General features: G+C 41.9%; 1 protein-coding gene across 1 annotated transcript in view; it reads right to left on the reverse strand.

Moving 5' to 3' along the window:
* Window positions 1-21181, reverse strand: part of COL8A2 (collagen type VIII alpha 2 chain) — a 253022-nt gene that overhangs the window by 65081 nt on the left and 166760 nt on the right. Inside the window, exon 3 of the mRNA XM_073665931.1 lies at window positions 12528-12702. Within this exon, the coding sequence (XP_073522032.1) occupies window positions 12528-12690 (163 nt within the window). The 5' untranslated portion in view covers window positions 12691-12702. The remainder of the gene's footprint in view (window positions 1-12527; window positions 12703-21181) is intronic.

Genomic DNA, 21181 nt, shown 5'->3' on the forward strand with positions numbered 1-21181 from the left:
TTAGTGTAACGGGGGGAAAATTTGAGGACACAAGGAAAGGACAGGTACAGACACAATACAGGGATCGGGAGAAAATTGAAGACAGTGTGAGGAGCAAGGGGTGAGATGGGGTTCATGTATGAGGAAACAGTATGGGGGGATGGGAACAGACACAATATGGTGGGTGGGGGGGATGGGTTCGGACACAGTATGGTGAGTGGGAGGATGGATGCGGACACAGTATGATGAGTGGGGGGATAGTTTCAGACACAGAATGGGGAGGATGGGTGCGCACGCAGTATGGGGAGCGAAGGGGGAATGTATGCGGACACAGTATGAGGGGATGTATGCAGACCTAGTATGGTGAGTGGGGTGATGCGTGCGGACACTCTATGAGTAGCGAGGGAAAAAATGTATGCGGACATAGTATGGGGAGTGAGGGTGATGGCATTTGTGCAGACACACTATGATGAGTCAGGGGGGAGTGTGAGGAGGCAATATGGAGAATGAAAGGGTAAATGTATGAGGAGGGAGGGGAAACATGTGAGGAGACTAATGAGGGGAATAGTGCAAGGAGACAGTATGGAGGGAGAAATGTGTGAGTGGACACAGAATAAAGACTGAGTAGTGTCGGGGGGTAGCATGAGGAAACAGTGCAAGGGCATAGCCAGGAAGGAATAGTAAGCCAAGGAGGGGGAGTGTGATGAGGGGGCACAGTATAGAGACTGGGCCCTATAGGGGGGACACAGTGTCAGAGGATAGTGTAAAGAGGGGGCCCAGTATGGAAAGGAGAGGGCAATGTGGAGAGCATGTACCATAAGAGTAACAGTGTGGGGTCATAGTTTGTGCTGGGAATATAGTGAGGGGCAATTATTTATTCAGGGGCTCAGTGTAGGGCAAATATTTTTATTCAGGAGCATTATAATGACACTGCTATCTTTAAGGGCATCGTGTGGGGATGTGCTCCAGAAGACCGGAGAAGATGGGAGTCTGTAGACACGAGGTGTGAATGAGAAAAGTCATCATGGAGTCTGGACAAGATGAAAAGAAAGAGAACGACTCCAATCAGAGACAACATCATTTATCAGGTACCTGGATGTAAATATTTTTTTGTGATACTGACTAATTCTCATATTATTATTTATGTTAGGAGCATTAAAGGGGTTGTCCAAGTTTGTGATGAGTCTGCAGTCATTCTATGTGACTGCAGACACTTGAATTCTCACAGTGCGCACTCCACTCTATCAGGATTCTGTTGTGCCAGTAATTTGCATACATGCAGTCATGTGTCGACTAGACATGCATGGCCCGACTCCAATGAAAATGAATTCAGCGAGGCCGGACACATCTAGTCGGAATGTGGCCAGAAGTATATGTGAAATGCAGAAGTAGTGCTGTTGCTTCAAAAGCATCCAGCAACTATTAGAAGTAACACAAGCACAGGAGACAGGAAGTGTTGTGCTCCAGAAGCATCCAGCAACTAGAGGGGTTAACACAGTCACAGGCAATAGGGAGTGTTTTAGCAGAGCCCCAGGGGGATTGTGGGTAACTTGTTATTGTAGTCTGGCTGAAGCCAAAGAGAAAGGTGGTGTGTTAACTTGATTGGACAGAAGGCAACTGAACAGGATTCAGATCAGGAGAGAAACTAAACACAGGTCAGATAAACTCCCTGAACTAACAGTGCAGAGTATTATCGGACAGGAAGATAAGGATTGGAAGGAATTGTGTCACAGGGATCATCTTCCTCATCAAACCCCCCCCCCCTCCATCTCCATGCAGGGTAAAGAATGCTGTGTACTATTGTGTCCTTGTGAAGGAAAAGCCTGTGGTTGTGTATGCATAGAAGTGTGCTGCTAAGAGATATAATCTATGCTGAACGTGAAGAAATTGCCTTGTGAAGAAATTACTGTATTGTTACTGGAGTCGGTTGCTCAAGAAACTCAGACGGTACAGTAATGAAGATTGTTGCTGTAATATCCCTGAACTGCACTGGCCGTGCTTCAGATTAAGTGTGCAGTGCCTGCACTGTGAGAATTCAGAAGCCTACAGTCACATAGAGTGACTGCAGACTTTCATCTCAAACCTTGACGAGCCCTTTAATTATAAAATGAAGACCTGTAGCCAATCCTAACAGCGTGTAATATACTCCACTGTCAGGATTCAGCTCTACTTGCAAGTTCCAGCAGTCATCACATGGCCACTTCACTCATGTGCGATTTTTAATCTTACGGTCAAGCGACAACGAGCTTCTCTTCCTGCTTATCTCAGTTTTTCACTGAACATTGAGAGAATTGGGAAGAGCGGCTTGTCGGCATGTGATTAAGTGTGCAAATCGCATATGTGCTTGGGGGAAGGGGGCGCCAAACTGAATTCTTGCCCTGGGTGACAGAAAACCTATACACCTCTGGGTAACTGGACCACCATCACTTAAAAAATGTTTTTTACTGTCTATTAGATTTCATGAGGTAAAAGAAACATCGATGTGAGAGGGTGTCCTTTGAGCAAGCTACTTCTGATTGAAAAATAGTTCAAGTGATCTAAGTGAGCATGCTTTTTATGTTACATTCTTATGTCATCTGCCAGTAAAAACCTCTTTGTTTCTGTGTATAAAATTTTAGATATATGAGGTTTCAGCAGAGACTTAATACGTTTCTATGGGTCCATTAAAGCTTTATACAAAATGTAGTCATAATTTAATCATGTACGTGTACAATGTGTGCATTTCTGGAAATCTCAACTTTTATGTAGCAAATAATATACAGTACCCCAAAATATTTAAAGAGAATCTGTCACCAGGTTTTTGCCACCTAATCTGAGAGCAGCATAATATAGAGACAGAGACCCTAATTCCATTGATGTGTAACTTACTAGACTGCTTGCTGCAGTTTTGATAAAATCACTGTAGAAGATTATCACTAGAGGACTAGTAAACCTGCTGCCATGTAGTCCCCCACAGGGGCATACATAGAAATCATGGGGCCCCATAGTAGAAGTCCTAATTGGGCCTCCCCACAAAAAATAATATTTGGCGGGTTCACAGAAGAGCATATCTCACAAGTTTGCATCCCTTACAAAGTACTTTTCCTTCTATTGAAGCCCTGTAGTGGTCCTACATATTAAGCCTTTTATAGCCCCTATAAATTATGATGCCAACAAAAGTGTCCCCCAAACACTGTATAATGCACTCACAGTGAATTTCTAGACAGTACCCTCCACACTCACAGTTTGATGACCCCAAATTACCTCCGCAAAGTATGGTAACCCTACAGTGACCTCAACATAGTATGATGGCCCCAACACAGCCCTCCACATTATAATGGCCTGCACACAGTATAATGGACCCCACTAGCCCTTCCAAATAGAATAATGGCCACCACAAAGTCCTGAAAACTGTATCATAGACCCCACATAGACCTGCAAACTGTATAATGGTCCCCACATGGCCCCACAAACTGTTTTAAGGCCCCTACACAGCTCTCCAAACTGTATAAGAGCCCCCATGGATTTGAAAAAAATACTTACCTCTCCTTGTTCCCCCACCGCTCTGGTCTCCGCAGCGAGTGTTCTGAACACTCTTCACTGCTTGGCATAGCAAGGCGCAAAGCAGTGATGTCATCGTGACCTCTGCGCTTAGATGCCAGAGCTCAAACTCGCTCACAAGGTGAATGAATGAGGAGGGAGCAGAGGGGCTCCCTCTTCCATCATTGCTTTCAACTGTATCGGCATCCAGGATGACGTGGTCTGTTGCTATTGTCTGAATACTATTACCTCCATATTCATGAGCTGTGTATAACCCTGCTCTCACCACTGATTGCCTATGCACAGTGTACACAGAAAGCCGTCAATCAGTGATGTGGATGGGGTCATACAGAGCTCAGAATTCAGAGAATTGATCATCTACATCAGATAAAACAGGGATTTTATCAAAATGATAGGATGCAGCCCAGTAATTGACCCATTGCTGGAATCAGTGTCTTTGCCCCTACATTATGCCCACTCTCAGATGGGGTATGCGAAAACCTGGTGACAGATTCTGTTATGGTAGTGTTATTATCTTATGGTAGCTGATAGTTTGTCAAGAATTTAATTATTTGATATTTAACCATAGATACCATAGGATCAAAATAAATGGCAATATAGTGAAATCTAAAAGGTATCATATACATTCTGTATACTTAATACCCCTTATCATATAATTCATTACCCCCTTTGTCCCTGTTTTAAAGGACATCTTCAGTAAAAAATGAATAAAAATCATCATCAACTTAAACTTCTCTGCAAATTTTGTTAAAACAGACTGTGTACAAATGCTCTGCTAAATTTTTACAAGACATAGCTTTTTGACCTTTTTTTGCCATTAACTTATTTTTTTTTTAAGTTGATAATATTAAATAGAAATATTAGAGTTTCCAGTAGTAGAAGAGGTAATATTTTTGCACACCTCAATAAAATATAATAAACATTGCAATTTTTAAATAAACAATACGAAATGTTTCTATGATAGATTCAAGTAAGCAGAATCTTATTCGTCTGTTGACAATTTGTTGCCCCCTAGTGGTAAATTCTGAGTATGTACATTGCAGTTTCCTACCAACATATTTATTTTAAAAGGGTGTTAGGGACAGCCATCTGACAATAAATTCATTAGGAAAGTAAAACATTTTTCATCTGTGTAATCCAGTATAAATAACCCTAAAACTTAAGGTAGAGACATGCAAATTTAATTTTCCTGGCCCAAGGCAGACTCGAATTTTGACGAACAAATGCAAAACAACTGGTAGAGGAAATGCATTAAAGAAAATGTTAGCTATTTTTAGACTTTTTCCACAGTGTTAGTAACACAATGTAAGAACTTTGGATAGAGATTCTTCTTGTCTGGACTTTTTGTATTTCCTATTTTGTCTGCAGTTTGTGACCCTATATTTCAATGTGCCCCTCTTTCTGCATGTCTTCCATCCCTTCGTTGTATATTCTAACCTCCTCACTTTATTATTAGCTTTTTTTTATTGTTATGAACTTTCTTTTGCATAACTAAACTGCTCTTTGTATATATATGTATATATATATATATATATATATATATATATATATTGTATACATACAGTACAGACCAAAAGTTTGGACACACCTTCTCATTTAAAGATTTTTCTGTATTTTCATGACTATGAAAATTGTACATTTACACTGAAGGCATCAAAACTATGAATTAACACATGTGGAATTATATACTTAACAAAAAAGTGTGACGCAACTGAAAATATGTCTTATATTCTAGGTTCTTCAAAGTAGCCACCTTTTGCTTTGTTGACTGCTTTGCACACTCTTGGCATTCTTTTGATGAGCTTCAAGAGGTAGTCACCGGAAATGGTCTTCCAACAATCTTGAAGGAGTTCCCAGAGATGCTTAGCACTTGTTCGCCCTTTTGCCTTCACTCTGAAGTCCAGCTCACCCCAAACCATCTCGATTGGGTTCAGGTCTGGTGACTGTGGAGGCCAGGTCATCTGGCGTAGCACCCCATCACTCTCCGTCTTGGTCAAATAGCCCTTACACAGCCTGGAGGTGTGTTTAGGGTCATTGTCCTGTTGAAAAATAAATGATGGTCCAACTAAACACAAACCGAATGGAATAGCATGCCGCTGCAAGATGCTGTGGTAGCCATGCTGGTTCAGTATGCCTTCAATTTTGAATCATTCCCCAACAGTGGCACCAGCAAAGCACCCCCACACCATCACACCTCCTCCTCCATGCTTCACGGTGGGAACCAGGCATGTAGAGTCCATCCGTTCACCTTTTCTGCGTCGCACAAAGACACGGTGGTTGGAACCAAAGATCTCAAATTTGGACTCATCAGACCAAAGCACAGATTTCCACTGGTCTAATGTTCATTCCTTGTGTTCTTTAGCCCAAACAAGTTTCTTCTGCTTGTTGCCTGTCCTTAGCAGTAGTTTCCTAGCAGCTATTTTACCATGAAGGCCTGCTGCACAAAGTCTCTTCTTAACAGTTGTTAAAGAGATGTGTCTGCTGCTATAACTCTGTGTGGCATTGACCTGGTCTCTAATCTGAGCTGCTGTTAACCTGCAATTTCTGAGGCTGGTGACTTGGATAAACTTATCCTCAGAAGCAGAGGTGACTCTTGGTCTTCCTTTCCTGGGGCGGTCCTCATGTGAGCCAGTTACTTTGTAGCGCTTGATGGTTTTTGCAACTGCACTTGGGGACACTTTAAAAGTTTTCCCAATTTTTCGGACTGACTGACGTTCATTTCTTAAAGTAATGATGGCCACTCATTTTTCTTTACTTAGCTGCTTTTTTCTTGCCATAATACAAATTCTAACAGTCTATTCAGTAGGACTATCAGGTGTGTATCCACCTGACTTCTGCACAACACAACTGATGGTCCCAACCCCATTTATGAGGCATGAAATCCCACTTATTAAACCTGACAGGGCACACCTGTGAAGTGAAAACCATTTCCGGTGACTACCTCTTGAAGCTCATCAAGAGAATGCCAAGAGTGTGCAAAGCAGTCATCAAAGCAAAAGGTGGCTACTTTGAAGAACCTAGAATATAAGACATATTTTCAGTTGCGTCACACTTTTTTGTTAAGTTTATAATTCCACATGTGTTAATTCATAGTTTTGATGCCTTCAGTGTGAATGTACAATTTTCAGTCATGAAAATACAGAAAAATCTTTAAATGAGAAGGTGTGTCCAAACTTTTGGTCTGTACTGTATATATGTATATTCCTCATTTGTTTCCACTGCTTTATGTATCCTACTTTTCTCATTTCTTGTCTTTTTCAATCTCCTGCTTTGCCTTTTTATGTTCATTTAAATCAGTGTTGGCCAAACTCTGGTCCTCATGGCCCCCAACAGATCATGTTTTCAGGCTTTCCTTGGTAATGTCCGGGGGTGGTCCCCAACTCCAGTCCTCCTGGCCCCCAACAGATCATGTTTTCAGGATTTCCTCAGAATTGTACAGGTGAGAGACCCTGTGGCCTGTTCTGATGCCTTGATAATAATTCCATCACCTGTGCAATAATAAATAAACCCAGAAAACATGATCTCTTGAGGTGCTGTGAGGACTGGCGTTTGGGAAACACTGATTTAAAGAAAACCTGCCACTTGATGCATGCTGCCCAAACCAAAGCAGCATGATTCAGCACTTGGCTGCACCATTGCAGCCAGGTATATTTACTTTGCCAATGCCTTTCAGCGAAAATATAGTTAGAAAATCCAACCGGGAATCATAGTCAGAGACTAGACTAATCTGGTGCCTCCCACAGTTAAAGACTTGTCAATCACGTGGAGCTGCTCTAGAAAAAGCCAACCGGCGATTGTCCTCCTCCAGACCTTCTAACTATATTTTCTCTGAAATTCTCTGGCATTTATATATATTATTATTATTATTTATTATAATAGCGCCATTTATTCCATGGCACTTTACATGTGAAAAAGGGGTATACATACAAAAACAATTACAATAATCTCGAACACAATGTGACGGCGACTGGTATAAGAGGAGCGAGGACCCTGCCCGTGAGGGCTCACAGTCTACAAGGGATGGGTGAGGATACAGTAGGTGAGGGTAGAGCTGGTCGTGCAGCTGTATTGGTGGAGTGGTGGTTACTGCAGGTTGTAGGCTTGTCGGAAGAGGTGGGTCTTCAGGCTCTTTTTGAAGATTTCCACGGTCGACGAGAGTCTGATGTGTTGGGTAGAGAGTTCCAGAATGGGGGGAAGCACGGGAGAAATCTTGTATGCGATTGTGGGAGGAGATTAGAGGGGAGTAGAGAAGGAGATCTTGTGATGATCGGAGGTTGCGTGCGGGTATGTAGCTGATTGCAATTGTGTAGCCAGACTCTGATTGATGCTCCCTGTGGTTTGGGCAGCATGCATCAAGTGAAAATTTCCTTTTAAACATCCCTCATTTTCATGTATTGCTTATTGTATCTTATGATCTACTTTCTTGATTCTTGTCTGCTCCTTTCTTTTGCTTTCTACACTAACTTTTTACATTTTTCTGTTATATCCTGTCCAGCAGCGAAGACAGATAAAAGAGGGCATCTGTGCAAGAATAATATGTGGACCCTTTGCAGTCCAGTAGCTCATCATCATCCACAATTTCACCTCAGTTGGCATGTGGAGGTCGGCCTCTTTATCTGTTGGACTCCTGTGTGGCTGCACAGGTTGCACCAATTGTATGCATAGGTGAATTATAATGATGGCAATCTGGGCTACCGCCCGGGGCTCCGGGGGGCCCATGGCCAGATTGCCCTCATTATAATATGTGCGGCGCCGCGGAACATACCGGCAGTCAGAGGAGGGGGGCCCCCGGACCGCTCCCTCAGCAGCTGCGCACGGCCGCTGCTTCTTCATCGGCAGGACCAGCACTGCATCTGTTAACTTCCCAGTGTGCTGGCCCGGCCGCATCACAGCTAGGAGACACGGCCCTGTGCGCGGCCATGTCTGCTAGTGTGACGTCACGCAGTGCACGCCCTGCACTGCTACTTACCACCGGAGAGGGGCTGGATGACATCTGGAGCCGAGCCGGGAGATGGTGAGTGAGTGTGAGTCAGTGTGGGAGTCAGTGTGTGAGTGTGTGTGTGTGTGAGTCAGTGAGTGTGTGTACAGGCAGATATCATTGTGTGATGTCTGTTTACATGTATTTTTGTGTTTCAAATGTGTTTATGCGTGTATGTATATGTATGTATATGTTTTTGTGTGCGTGACTGCGTGCGGCCTCCCGCTGTCTCTGGGGGGGTGCCGTGCAGCCTCCCGCTGTGTATAGATGACACCGTGCGGCCTCCCGCTGTGTATAAATGGCACCGTGCGGCCTTCCGCTGTGTATAGATGGCACTGTGCGGCCTCCCGCTGTGTATAGATGGCTACGTGCGGCCTCCCGCTGTGTATAGATGGCTACGTGCGGCCTCCTGCTGTGTATAGATGGCTACTTGCAGCCTCCCGCTGTGTATAGATGGCTACGTGCGGCCTCCCGCTGGGTATAGATGGCTAAGTGTGGCCTCCCGCTGTGTATAGATGGCTACGTGCGGCCTCCCGCTGTGTATAGATGGCTACGTGCTGCCTCCCGCTGTGTATAGATGACTACGTGCGGCCTCCCGCTGTGTATAGATGGCTACGTGCGGCCTCCTGCTGTGTATAGATGGCTACGTGCGGCCTCCCGCTGTGTATAGATGGCTACGTGCGGCCTCCCGCTGTGTATAGATGGCTACGTGCGGCCTCCCGCTGTGCATAGATGGCTATGTGCGGCCTCCCGCTGTGTATAGATGGCACCGTGCGGCCCTCTGCTGTGTATAGATGGCTACGTGCGGCCTCCCGCTGTGTATAGATGGCTACGTGCGGCCTCCCGCTGTGTATAGATGGCTACGTGCGGCCTCCCGTTGTGTATAGATGGCTACGTGTGGCCTCCTGTGGTGTATAGATGGCTACATGTGGCCTCCCACTGTGTATAGATGGCTACATGTGGCCTCCCGCTGTGTATAGATGGCACGTGCGGTCTCCTGCTGTGTATAGATGGCTACGTGCGGCCTCCCGCTGTGTATAGATGCCTACGTGCGGCCTCCTGCTGTGTATAGATGGCTACATTTGGCCTCCCGCTGTGTATAGATGGCTCCATGCGGCTTCCCGCTGTGTATAGATGGCTACGTGCGGCCTCCCGCTGTGTATAGATGGCTACGTGCGGCCTCTTGCTGTGTATAGGAGGATTGTGGCAGTTCATATTGTGTGTAGGGTCTCATACTATATATAGGGGATGTCAGCATACTTAATTGTGCTCAATATTAAGTCATACAATTAATGTAAAAACATTATTATAATTAATATATTAATATTGTGCCAAATTAATCTCACGTGAACTATCACATGATCTATCACAGGGGATCATGTGACATGTCACGTGATACATCAGGTGTGTGTGTGTGTGTATGGGTGAGGGGGGGCCGCGCCTTCTAAACTGCCCGGGGCCCTTTCTACTCTTAATCCACCCCTGATTGTATGTCCTGACCTTTGATAAATCCCTCCACCACAAACATACTTATTTGTTTTTTTTCACTTAAAAAGGAATCTGACAGCAGATTTTTGCTATTTAATCTGATAGCAGCATGAGGTAGGGACAGAGACCCTGATTCCAGTGATGTATCACTTAGTGTACTGGGTGCAGTGGTTATGATAGAATCTGAGTTTTCTCTACTGCAGATCTAGAGATCTAGAAAAGCTCAGAATATTGAGCTGCCTATAATCCCACCCACACAACTGATTGGCAGCTTTCTTAGTACATTATGTATTCACAGACAGCTGCTAATCAGTTCTGAGGGGCTTGGTTGGACTAGGAGGCATGAGGAAGTTTGTCCTCTAGTGAAAATCTACTGCTGATAAAACACTGATTGTATTGAAACAGCAAAACACATCCCAGAAAGTGTCGTGTCATATCTCTGAAATCAGGCTCTCCTCCACTACATCAAGGTTTTCTCAGATTGCATAGCAAAAACTTGGTGACAGATTACCTTTTAAGCAATAAAAGAACAACTGCTTACATCAGTCAAAATGAATTTATACAGCAGCCCTTTATTAAAAACAATATGATTATAAAGCCTACCCCAGTCCATAAGTCATATTGGGATCACCCTCTAAGTCACACAGCTGAGAGTTTCTCTGTTCTGGCAGACCCAGGTCAACCAAGCTTTACATGGATGACTATTCATTGAAATGGCTGTCATGAAACATGACAACATCCCTACAGTGGAAATGTATGGCTAGATGTGTGCTCCTCACAGTTTACAGCTGATTGTTGGGTGAGAGAAATTGAACCCTACTTGACTGGCTGAAGGCCTCACAAGTATCCAGTTAAAAAAAAATGTTTTAATGAGATAATTTCTTTCAATCCAAAAGCATTACAATAAGAAACTCCCAAGCATGTTATGGCTAATAATATGCAGCAATAGGTTGTCTGTAATCATCTGAAAACCATGTGTAAAAGATGTACAGGGTTAGTAAAAGTACAAATATATGTAACATGCTTTTAACTTAGGTGGCAGCATTAAAGATGATGGATAGTTTAATACGTATATGCATGGGTTTAATGCTCAATGGTAATATTTAGGTCAATCTAGCACAGAAGAGGAAAACTGCTTGTGGGGGTGTGACGACACAGCTTCTAATCTTAATCAGCTAGACTTTTAGATTTGTTAAGCCAGGAGAAATGCACTATTATCTTTGTTGACTTTTGAATGTGTGTTTTTTTGGCTGGTCAAGAAGGACAGTGACTCAGTGTATGGGAACAATGATGTTTGTTACTATGCCAATTGCATATTGTACTAAGCTAGCTAGTTTATTTATAAGAGAAGAGGGATTAGCTCAAATAATGAGACCTGTTGCTGCACCTTCCCCCCTCCACGACCTGTGACTGATGACCTTAGCCACATATGTAAATATAAAAAGGGTTTTTCTGTCCTGCTGCAAAGAGGATCAGAAGATCAGAGAATCAGAGAGACACTCTTCAGAACAGCAGCTTGGAAGCATGGCTCAATCCAGAGAGACACAGATTTAGATTCTACAGGATTCCAGCCTAAGGGTATATGGCCCTGACTGGAAGGATATTGATCTGCTCCATTGACCATTAAAGAACCCATGGATACATTTGGGAAACCAGGTCGGGATAATGAGGTCACCTGGTCCCATAGATATATTGTTTGGGGTTGCCAGGTGGGACCCTCCGGTCGCCTGGAACCCATGGAGACATTCGGAGAAGCCAGATTGGGACAAGCCGGTCATCTGGCCCCATGGAAACTCTCAGAGAGGCCAGGGTGTGTCCCTTGAGTCTCCTGGCCTTGTGCCTCGATGGACTGTGGCCTTCCTAAGCTTGCCGCTACCTCCTCCCAAAGTTGCAGCTGATCTATTCTCAGCGGGTCAGCAGAAGGGTGAGACTGTGCAATGTTGTACCATCTTCGGTATTTTGCTAGGACTGTTCTATGTGTTTATTGTCCGTTTGGTGGTTCAATAAAGTATTTCCACACTGTTTTACCCTCACCCTGTGTTGTCTGAGTAGTATTACACCCATAGAAGACCCTGTGTCTTCACCAAGGGTCTTCCTATTTCGATAGTATTTCTACTCCTAAGTAGGATAGTCTTCCTAATTTTAAGCTGACATTTAAAACCCAAAAACTCAGTTCACACCTGGGTTTATGCTTTATATTGCAGAATCTCTCAGGGGTTTCCATCACATGTTCAACTGCCCCCTTATGTCTCCCAGAAGAATAACAGCAATCAGACAATTTAAAATTACCATTCATTTATTTTTTTGTTTTCCCTCAAGATCAATGGATTATAACTGTTAGTTAAATGAGTTATCGCCAACAACTATTAACTAATTTTTCTCATTTTAGTGTTCCCCTACACTGTTACAAAATAATTAACAGACCATAAAAATGTCCCCTATATCTTATCATGTGATTCCATTGTTATCATGTGAATAAAGGACAACTGAATATTAAAACTATAGGTTATCTTCTACACAAAGAAATAGAGAAAACTCTTACCTAAATATTGCCCCTTTCCTTCTCTAAATGGTGGTCCCAAAGGTCCTTTCATCATTGGATTTACGTATTTCATTTGAGGATATGCTCCTCCTGCAGGCCCACCTCCAGATACCGATCCCATTGCAGCCACCAAAAGGAATAAAGTGCCACGTCCCAGGGACATCTTTACTTCACTCTATGAAATAGAATTTAAGAGTTTAGGAAAGTCTCCACCAGTAATTAAATAGAGACCCTAGACTAACATTATATGAACCCAAAAAATAGCCTTCAATTGTGGAAAATAGCATAAATATAGATAATGCACCCAATAAAGTAAAAATAAAAACAATAGGGGCGACCAATATAATCAATGAAGTAAATAAAGTTTATTGATAAATAATAGCAATAAATACATAATATTAGTGAAAGGTCAGACACATATCAGGAAAAATGATGGAAAATGATCCACAATGAGAATCAAAAAATCCCTGATGTGAGAGGGAAAGATCCCCTAAACCTGTTCTCCTAATTGAAGTTAATATGATAAAAGCACACTGGAAAGCAAAGCATAGCGGGCTACTAGCTCACAGTGCGCTAAATAAGTATGCAGATTCCAAATACAAGTAGATAATAATACGAGTGCTGAGCACTTAAGGACAAAATTTAGGATAAGTACTGTATTCAATTCACCAAATATCTAATTAGCTACATCCTTTCTGATAAGTGTATGCGATTATGTAGGAGAATTGATGTAGACACTGATTTCATGCCACACCATGTGTCCATGACAGTACTATACTTGACAGGAATCAGAATGGGATTCGCTGACACGAGAACCATGCAGTAATACAGCTTTGGTCATTGGGAACTAGTTTTGACATTTTTTTAATGTTTCAGTAAAGGACATTTTTCTATTTCTTTTGGACTGAAACCAGAAATCTAGATTCTTTTAGCTTATATAGAAAGATGAGAACAATACAGTGACTGTCTTATATATTGTTACATTAACCAACTTCTACCCACAAAGGGGTAGCTATGCGTCATTTTTAAATAATTCTATAATTCTGAGTCTTGTAAACTAGGTGCCAAACTGGCAAACTCTTCTGGCAGTACCAAATATTACAACACAGCAGTATATAATAATACTAATTTCTAATAATAACTTTATTTTTATAGTGCCAACATACTCCGCAGCACTTTATAAATCAGAGGGTACATGTATAAAGAATATTCAGACATTACAGAGTAACCCATAATTCAATCATTTAACAAGAGGAGTGAGGGCCATGCTCGCAAGGTAACTATCTGTAAGAAAATAGGGATCAAACAATAGGTAAAATGTGCTTGTAGTATATGATCCAGCATTCATAATAAATAGGGTATATACATATGCTATATACAGTATATATGTGTATAAAATTTGTGTAAAATGCTTGCTAAAATAGAAATGTGAACAGCTTATTTTATTCAATTAACAAATTGCAAAGTGAGTGAACAAAAGGGAAATCAAATCAATATTTATTGTGGCCACTATTTGCCTTAAAAACAGCATCAATTCTTCTAGGTACACTTGCACACAGTTTTTGAATAAACTCGATAGAAAGATTGTTCCAAACATCTTGGAGAACTAACTACAGATTGTCTATGGGTGTAAGCTTGCGCAAATACCTCTGTCTCTTCATGTAATTACAGACAGACATCATGATGTTAAGATCAGGTTTTTGTTGGGGCCATATTATAACTTCCAGGACTTTTTATTCTTTTTTATGCTAAACATAGTTCTTATTGACATTGACTGCATGTTTGGGGTTGGTGTCCTGCTGCAGAATAAATTTGGAGTTAATCAGATGTCTCTTTGGTTGTATTGCATGATGAATAAGTATCTGCCTGTATTCTTCAGCATGGAGAACAACACCATTATTACTTACCAAAATCCCAACTGCATTTGCTAAAATGCAGCCCCAAACTTCCAAGGAACCTTCACTATGCTTCACTTTTGCCTGCAGATACTCATTAATTTACTGCTCTCCAGCCCTTTGGAAAACAAACTTGTCTTCTATTACAGAGAAATAATTAACATTTTGACTTATCAGCCCAAAGCACCAGCTAACATTTTTCTGCACCCGTATGTTTTCATGTATAGTTAAATCAATTGGCCTTATTTCCATGCCAAATGTATGCATTTTTGGCTGCAATTCTTCCATGAAAACCACTTTTGGCCAGACTTCTCCGAACATCAGATGGGTGTAGCTGTGTCCCACTGATTGCTGCCAGTTCTAAGCTCATGGCACTGCTGGACATCTTCCAATTTTGAAGGGAAGTAAGCATGAGTGACTTTCATCTGCTGCACTACGTTCAGGGTTGCCAACTCGACGTTTTATTTTTTCTGGACAGCTTACCAAAAAATCACAGACAGACAACATTTTTATGGAAACTTTGGAAAACCATAATAAATGATAATGATTAAAAGTGATACATGTCTACAGCCCATAAATCTGATATGAAGATATCAGCTACATTTACTGTAAACTGTAAAATGATGATAACATAATCAGTATAAGTTTCTTTAGCTTAAAAAAAAAGGTGGACTTCTTAAATTTTTCTTATGGACAGGTAAAAAAAGTGCTCTATTTTTGCAAACTGTCCTGGAATTTCTGGATGGTTGGCAACTCTGACTTCATTTCTTTTTAACAGTCTTCAATGTTTCTCAGTTCTTGGAGGCTTCAGTGCTGAGAAATACAGGCAGATACTTATCCATCCTGCAATAGCATCATAGAAGCATCTGACTGGATCAAGTTTATTCTTCAGAAGAACAATGATGCCAATCATACTGCCAGTCTCATTAACAACTATCTTCTGCATAAAGAAAAACAAAGAGTCCTGGAAGTGATGACATGGCACCTCAGAGTCCTGATCTCAACATCATGGAGCTTGTCTGGGATTACATGAGGAGACAGAATGATTTGTGCAACCCTACATCCACAGAAGATCTGTAATTAGTTCTCCAAGATGTTTGGAACAACCTCACTGCAGAGTTCTCTCAGTGTGCGCAAGTGTACACATAAGAATAGCTGGTTTGATGTTGATTAGAACGGAAAGGGTGGTCACACCAAATATTGATTTGATTTAGGTTTTTGTTTTGGTTATTCACTTTGAATTTTGTTAATTGTAAAAATAAATTCAAAACTTTTCTAGTTTTTGAAACATTCTTATTTTGTAGCATGGTTTCCACACCTGCTTTAAACTCTTGCACAGTACTGTGCATATATATGTATATATATATATATATATATATATATATACAGTACAGACCAAAAGTTTGGACACAGCTTCTCATTTAAAATTTTTTCTGTGTTTTCATGACTATGAAAATTGTACATTCACACTGAAGGCATCAAAACTATGAATTAACACATGTGGAATTATATACTTAACAAAAATGTGTGAAACAACTGAAAATATGTCTTATATTCTAGGTTCTTCAAAGTAGCCACCTTTTGCTTTGATGACCGCTTTGCACACTCTTGGCATTCTCTTGATGTGCTTCAAGAGGTAATAAAACCAGTGGAGGATTTAAACAGACAGTGTTCCTTTGTCTACCTCTATGTGCAGCTGAATGAGCCGATCTACCAAAATATTTAAACAGTGGGTGAAATAAATATTGAACACATCACCAATTTTGTAAGTAAATATATTTCTAAAGGAGCTATTGACATGAAATTCTCACTGGATGTCAGTAACAACCCATTCAATGCACATAGGCAAAGAAATCAAACCATTGATGTCCATAAATTCAGTTATGTGTAATAATGAGAAAACACACAGGGAAAAAGTATTGAACACATAAAGAAAGAGAGATGCAAAAATCCATGGAAAGTCATAACATTTGCTGAAAACTATCAGTGATTAGAAAGCAATCCTGCCACTTAGTAAAAAATATTATCAGCTGGTTTAACTGATGGCCTATAAAATGGTGTCTCATTACCAAGGTGCCACACAAGAAACATCTCATGATGGGTAAAACCACTGAGCTCCCTAAATACCTTTGCAACCTTACTGGTACAAAACATACTAATGGCATTGGTTACAGAAGAATTTCTAAACTACTGAAGGTTCCAATGAGCACTGTTGGGCCATAATCCGGAAGTGGAAAGAACATCATTTCACCATAAACCGGCCACAACCAGGTGCTCCTCGCAAGATTTCAGACAGAAGAGTGAACAGAATTATCAGAAGAGTTGTCCAAGAGCCGAGGACAACCTGTGGAGAGCTATAGAAAGAACTGGAATCAGCAGGTACACTTTTTTCAAAGAAAACAATAAGTAATGCACTCAACCTCTATGTCCTGTATGCACGCTTACCCCTCAAAACTCTATTGCTGAACAAAAAGCATGTTCAAGAGCATTTAAAGATTGCTCAACAACATTTAGACAAGCCTGTGAAATACTGGGAGAATATATTCAGGTCAGATGAGACCAAAATTGAACTTTTTAGATGCCATAATACACACTATGTTTGGAGGCCAAAAGGCACTGCATACCACCCCAAAAATACCATAACAACAGTGATGTTTGGAGGAGGGAACATCATGGTGTGGGGCAGTTTTTCAGCATATGGCATGAATGGACAAATGTAGCAAAACATTCTTGAAATGATTTACTAGGCTGATGAAGATGAAACGAGGGTGGACATTTCAGCAAATCAATAATCCCAAACACAGAACCAAGGAAACTCTCAATTGGTTTCGGTGAAAGAAAATAAAGCTGCTAGAATGGCCAGGCTTACTTACAAAATTGGTGATGTGTTCAATATGTATTTCACTCGCTGTATGAATGAATCAGTTTAATTAAAACCAATGTGTTGGAAGTTGGAAAATGGAAGTGTAGGGACCTTAGAAAATTTGGAATAACAACTAGTGAAACAGTGGTAGGGTTAACGGCACCCAAGGCTCACTGTTGTGTGTTGAGAATATAAGCTAGCACAACCGGTTTGATCTTACTAAAGAGGTGTTCTAACACAAGGCTTGCTATGATAGAAATGCATCAGAACATTGCAGCTTTCTACATAATGGGCTGTGTAACCACATACCATTCAAAGTTCCCAGGCTGACCCCTGTCCATTGCTACAATGGGATTTGAGTATCAGAATTGGGCCATGAAGTAATGAAAAAATGCCCCGTGGTCTGATGAATTTTTTTCTTTTAGATCATGTCATCATGTGAATGGCCAATTGGTCGTTTCATAGAGTTTGTCTTTTAGAAAGGTTTCACTGTGCTAAGGGCATAGATCCATAGCAGCAGATTATGTAGCATATGTATGACCCATGGATAGAAGTGGTCCTGTACTGATTGGTCACAAATGTATGTAAAAACCCGGCACCATGACCCTTTGTATATTATGGCCACTGGTTGTCTATTTTCGATACTTAGACATGCACTGTACAAAATTGGCTAGGCTTAGCAAAGCTGTCTGCATTTTATGTTCTTTGACACTTAGTAATAAAATTCATAGTCTACCTTTTAGACACTGCCTGACTTTTATTCTAAAATCCGTAAATCCTGCTTGCTTATGTGTGAGAATAAAAGCATTTATCCAAGTCATAGATGTGGTTAAAATGCCTTTACAGCACAGCCGGGTGGAGGTGTAGAAATGTATGAGTTTTTAAGTTTTTAAAGCACACAAGCAGTGATTTAAATATTACATCTGGGAAAAGTCTGTGTTATATTTGGGGAGCCAAGGCTGGCAATTGTTTGAATACCAGCAGTAGGAGCAGGCCCAAAATATATACTTTTACGAATATCACAGGGTAAAAAATATGTGAAAAAGGTAATAGGAAAACATGCGTTTCTACAACAGACGCCTCTGTATTACAGAAGACCTTGCCTGACTCTCCTGCTTATGACTGTCTAACTAGCTTTCTCTCACTCTCATTAACCTGCCAAGCTATCAGACCTTCTTGACCTCAACATTCTGTTTCAGTCCATTAGCTTCTTCAGCAACTTCTGTTTGTTTGTGGTGTAGCCTCATAATTTGCCTTTTACATTGTGTCTGCTGGCACTTTTCCTTAAAACTAATCTAAACCTTTTGTTATTTTCTGTTCAGTCATTGGGCTCACAACAGAGGTATTAAAACAGACCTGTGCTTCTATTTTATGATTGAGTAAAAGAAACCAATTGATACATAAAAAAATCCATAATTTGTCTTGTCTCTTTATTAGTCAATACCAAAGAAGATTTTGGGTCATCATAATGTACGGTAGGAAAGTACTGCTGCTAAATGTGGATGGAATACCTCAGCTTGCACTGTATTCATTTGGATTTTTTCATATTTTAGATTTCATTAAGACATGACAATCTCCTTTCCATCAAATCTGGTACATTCAAAGCATTAGGGTTCACTCACACTGGCAAGTAGCCAGCGTATAATTCGGACGAGTGCTACCGATGTTTCAGACTATGTTCCAATATGCTCCAATGTTATACTATGGAGCAGTGGCGACTAGTGGTTTTTTTCATGCTGAGTCGTCATCCAAGTGCAGTGCAATATACGCTGACCCACACAATGGAGAAGTTCTCCAACTTCTCTGCACCTGTGATCCGATTCTCGCATGTGAGAGAATCAGATAACAGTAAAATCACACTTGGCTCACGCTCACAGCAGAGTTTGAGCCTAGGGTCAATTGTATATACTGTAGCTTCCGATTCTCTTTCATGAGAGAATCATCGGATGCTATACTCTAGTGTGAGTGAGCCCTTATTGGAGTTTCCATTATCTAACTCTCAAAGAATCTGAATGACAAGTTAAATAATTCTGAGGAATATGCACAAAGTAGGCATAAAACTTATGCAACCCTAAAGAAGTCCTACTGGCAACGGAGGAGCCCGCTGCCCATTTACTATTCTCTACTATTAGAAATCACATAAAGTTACATTCAGTTGTCCGTAATTCTGGTCACTATGTTACCCATGGGAACAATGAGCCGCACATGGACATCACAATGAGCAATATATGCCAACATGCTTGTGCACTTGAGGGGCTTTCCATATGGACAAACAGTGTAGAAAAAATGGCAGAGTGCACTGATCTTGTCTGTTTTGTAGGCTAGACAAAGTTAGTTTCAATTCTGTATCATGGCAAATAGCTTGTTTGCAAATATTTTGCACATATCCAGAGAAAGAGATTCTATTATAGTCCACAATTGCTTTTGTGACGCCCTCCCTGAGCTTTGGGGTTACTCGGAGCCGGGTCGGTGTAGGTGTTACGGGGGATGCAGCCGTGGCCTGGACCCGTTCCGTGCCCAGGGCTGTCACATAAAAATTATTGGGCTTTCAAGTGAGAGTGGTATTTCGACTACGCCACCTGCGGTTTCCGGTGATGGACACCAGTGCTGCTACAGTCCACTGAGGCTGGTGTTAGGGGCAGCTAAGATGGGACAGCTCCCCGCAGGCGGAGCAGGCCTCAGGGCAGTGTGAGGAGGAATGGTGGGTGCAGTGCCGCGCAGGAAATAACAGGCTGAGGCGGTGTGTGAAGTCATCCGGGTCTTTACTCACTTTGAGATGTACTTTCAGCCGCAAAGCTTCTCTCTGCTACACACTGCATACTGCGGCCACCGGGAAGGGGGTCCAGCACTTCCCAGGTAGATCAGGAGCACCTGTTGAGACCCCTCTGGTGTGTGTTCCTCTCCTTTGTAAGTTCTCCCACTAAGTCTTCTCCTGACTGTGTGTGGTACGAACGTGGTGTAAGGCCGGGTCCCACTGGATAAACGCAGTACGAGAGATACAGGTGGCGTAGGCCGCTCCGTCCGTATCCCTTTGGGATCCACTAAGCCTCCGGGCTTTTCTGGCTGAGACGTGAAGTAGCAATGTCAGATATCGGGGGCCGGTTACCCCTCTTGCAGCAGGAATCCCTCTGACTAGGCCAGAGTAAAGAATACAGGTGGCGACTCCGCTCCGTCCGTAACCCCTGGGATCCTTTTGCCTGTGGAGCCTATCTCCTCTGCTCCCCTCCAAGGCCTTCTTAGGTCAGGACCTTGACCGGGTAGAGACAGTGGTTAACTCTGACCCGCTCCTCATCTCAAGGCCAGAGTACAAGGACCATGTATCTTCAGTCAACTGCAGACTTTTGCTGGGTTCTGGCAGAAGACCACAATCAAAGACGAAGACCACAATCAAAGACCTTGAACTTAAGATGGCCGTAGATTAAATAGGAATGAATAAGTGTTTCCTAAAAGTGTGTCCTCCACCCTTACCCACTACATGGTTCCCCCTATCTTTGGTTCCCCCCATCTCCTCTATCCCGGGCCGGGGCAGCACCCTGGTGCATTTAGGCCCCCTTCAGGACAGGAGTGGTGTAGTGTTGAATGGTGAAGTGGGGTCCTGAGAGATGCTCCATCCTTACTTGGAAGAGGAGATACCACACCTCGAACTGAGGTGCAGTACCCCTGTGGCGACTGAACCCTCAGGGGCGCCAAACTTTCACACTTTTGCTGGTTGTCATTGGAAGCTAGAAAACTCGTTATCAGACAAAACTCTACCAGCAAAGCCAATCTTTTGTACTGCAGAATCAGAGTTAATTTTCCAATCATACAGGGCCTGATTCATTAAAAATTTTACATAGAAAGCTTTGAAAAGTTGCATCATTTTGGCGTTACTCAAGGTTTCACTAAAATTTATTGCG

Source organism: Phyllobates terribilis, unplaced genomic scaffold (assembly GCF_046119375.1).
Source record: "Phyllobates terribilis strain yellow unplaced genomic scaffold, ASM4611937v1 Scaffold_2__4_contigs__length_985480577, whole genome shotgun sequence".
Lineage (NCBI taxonomy): Eukaryota > Metazoa > Chordata > Amphibia > Anura > Dendrobatidae > Phyllobates > Phyllobates terribilis.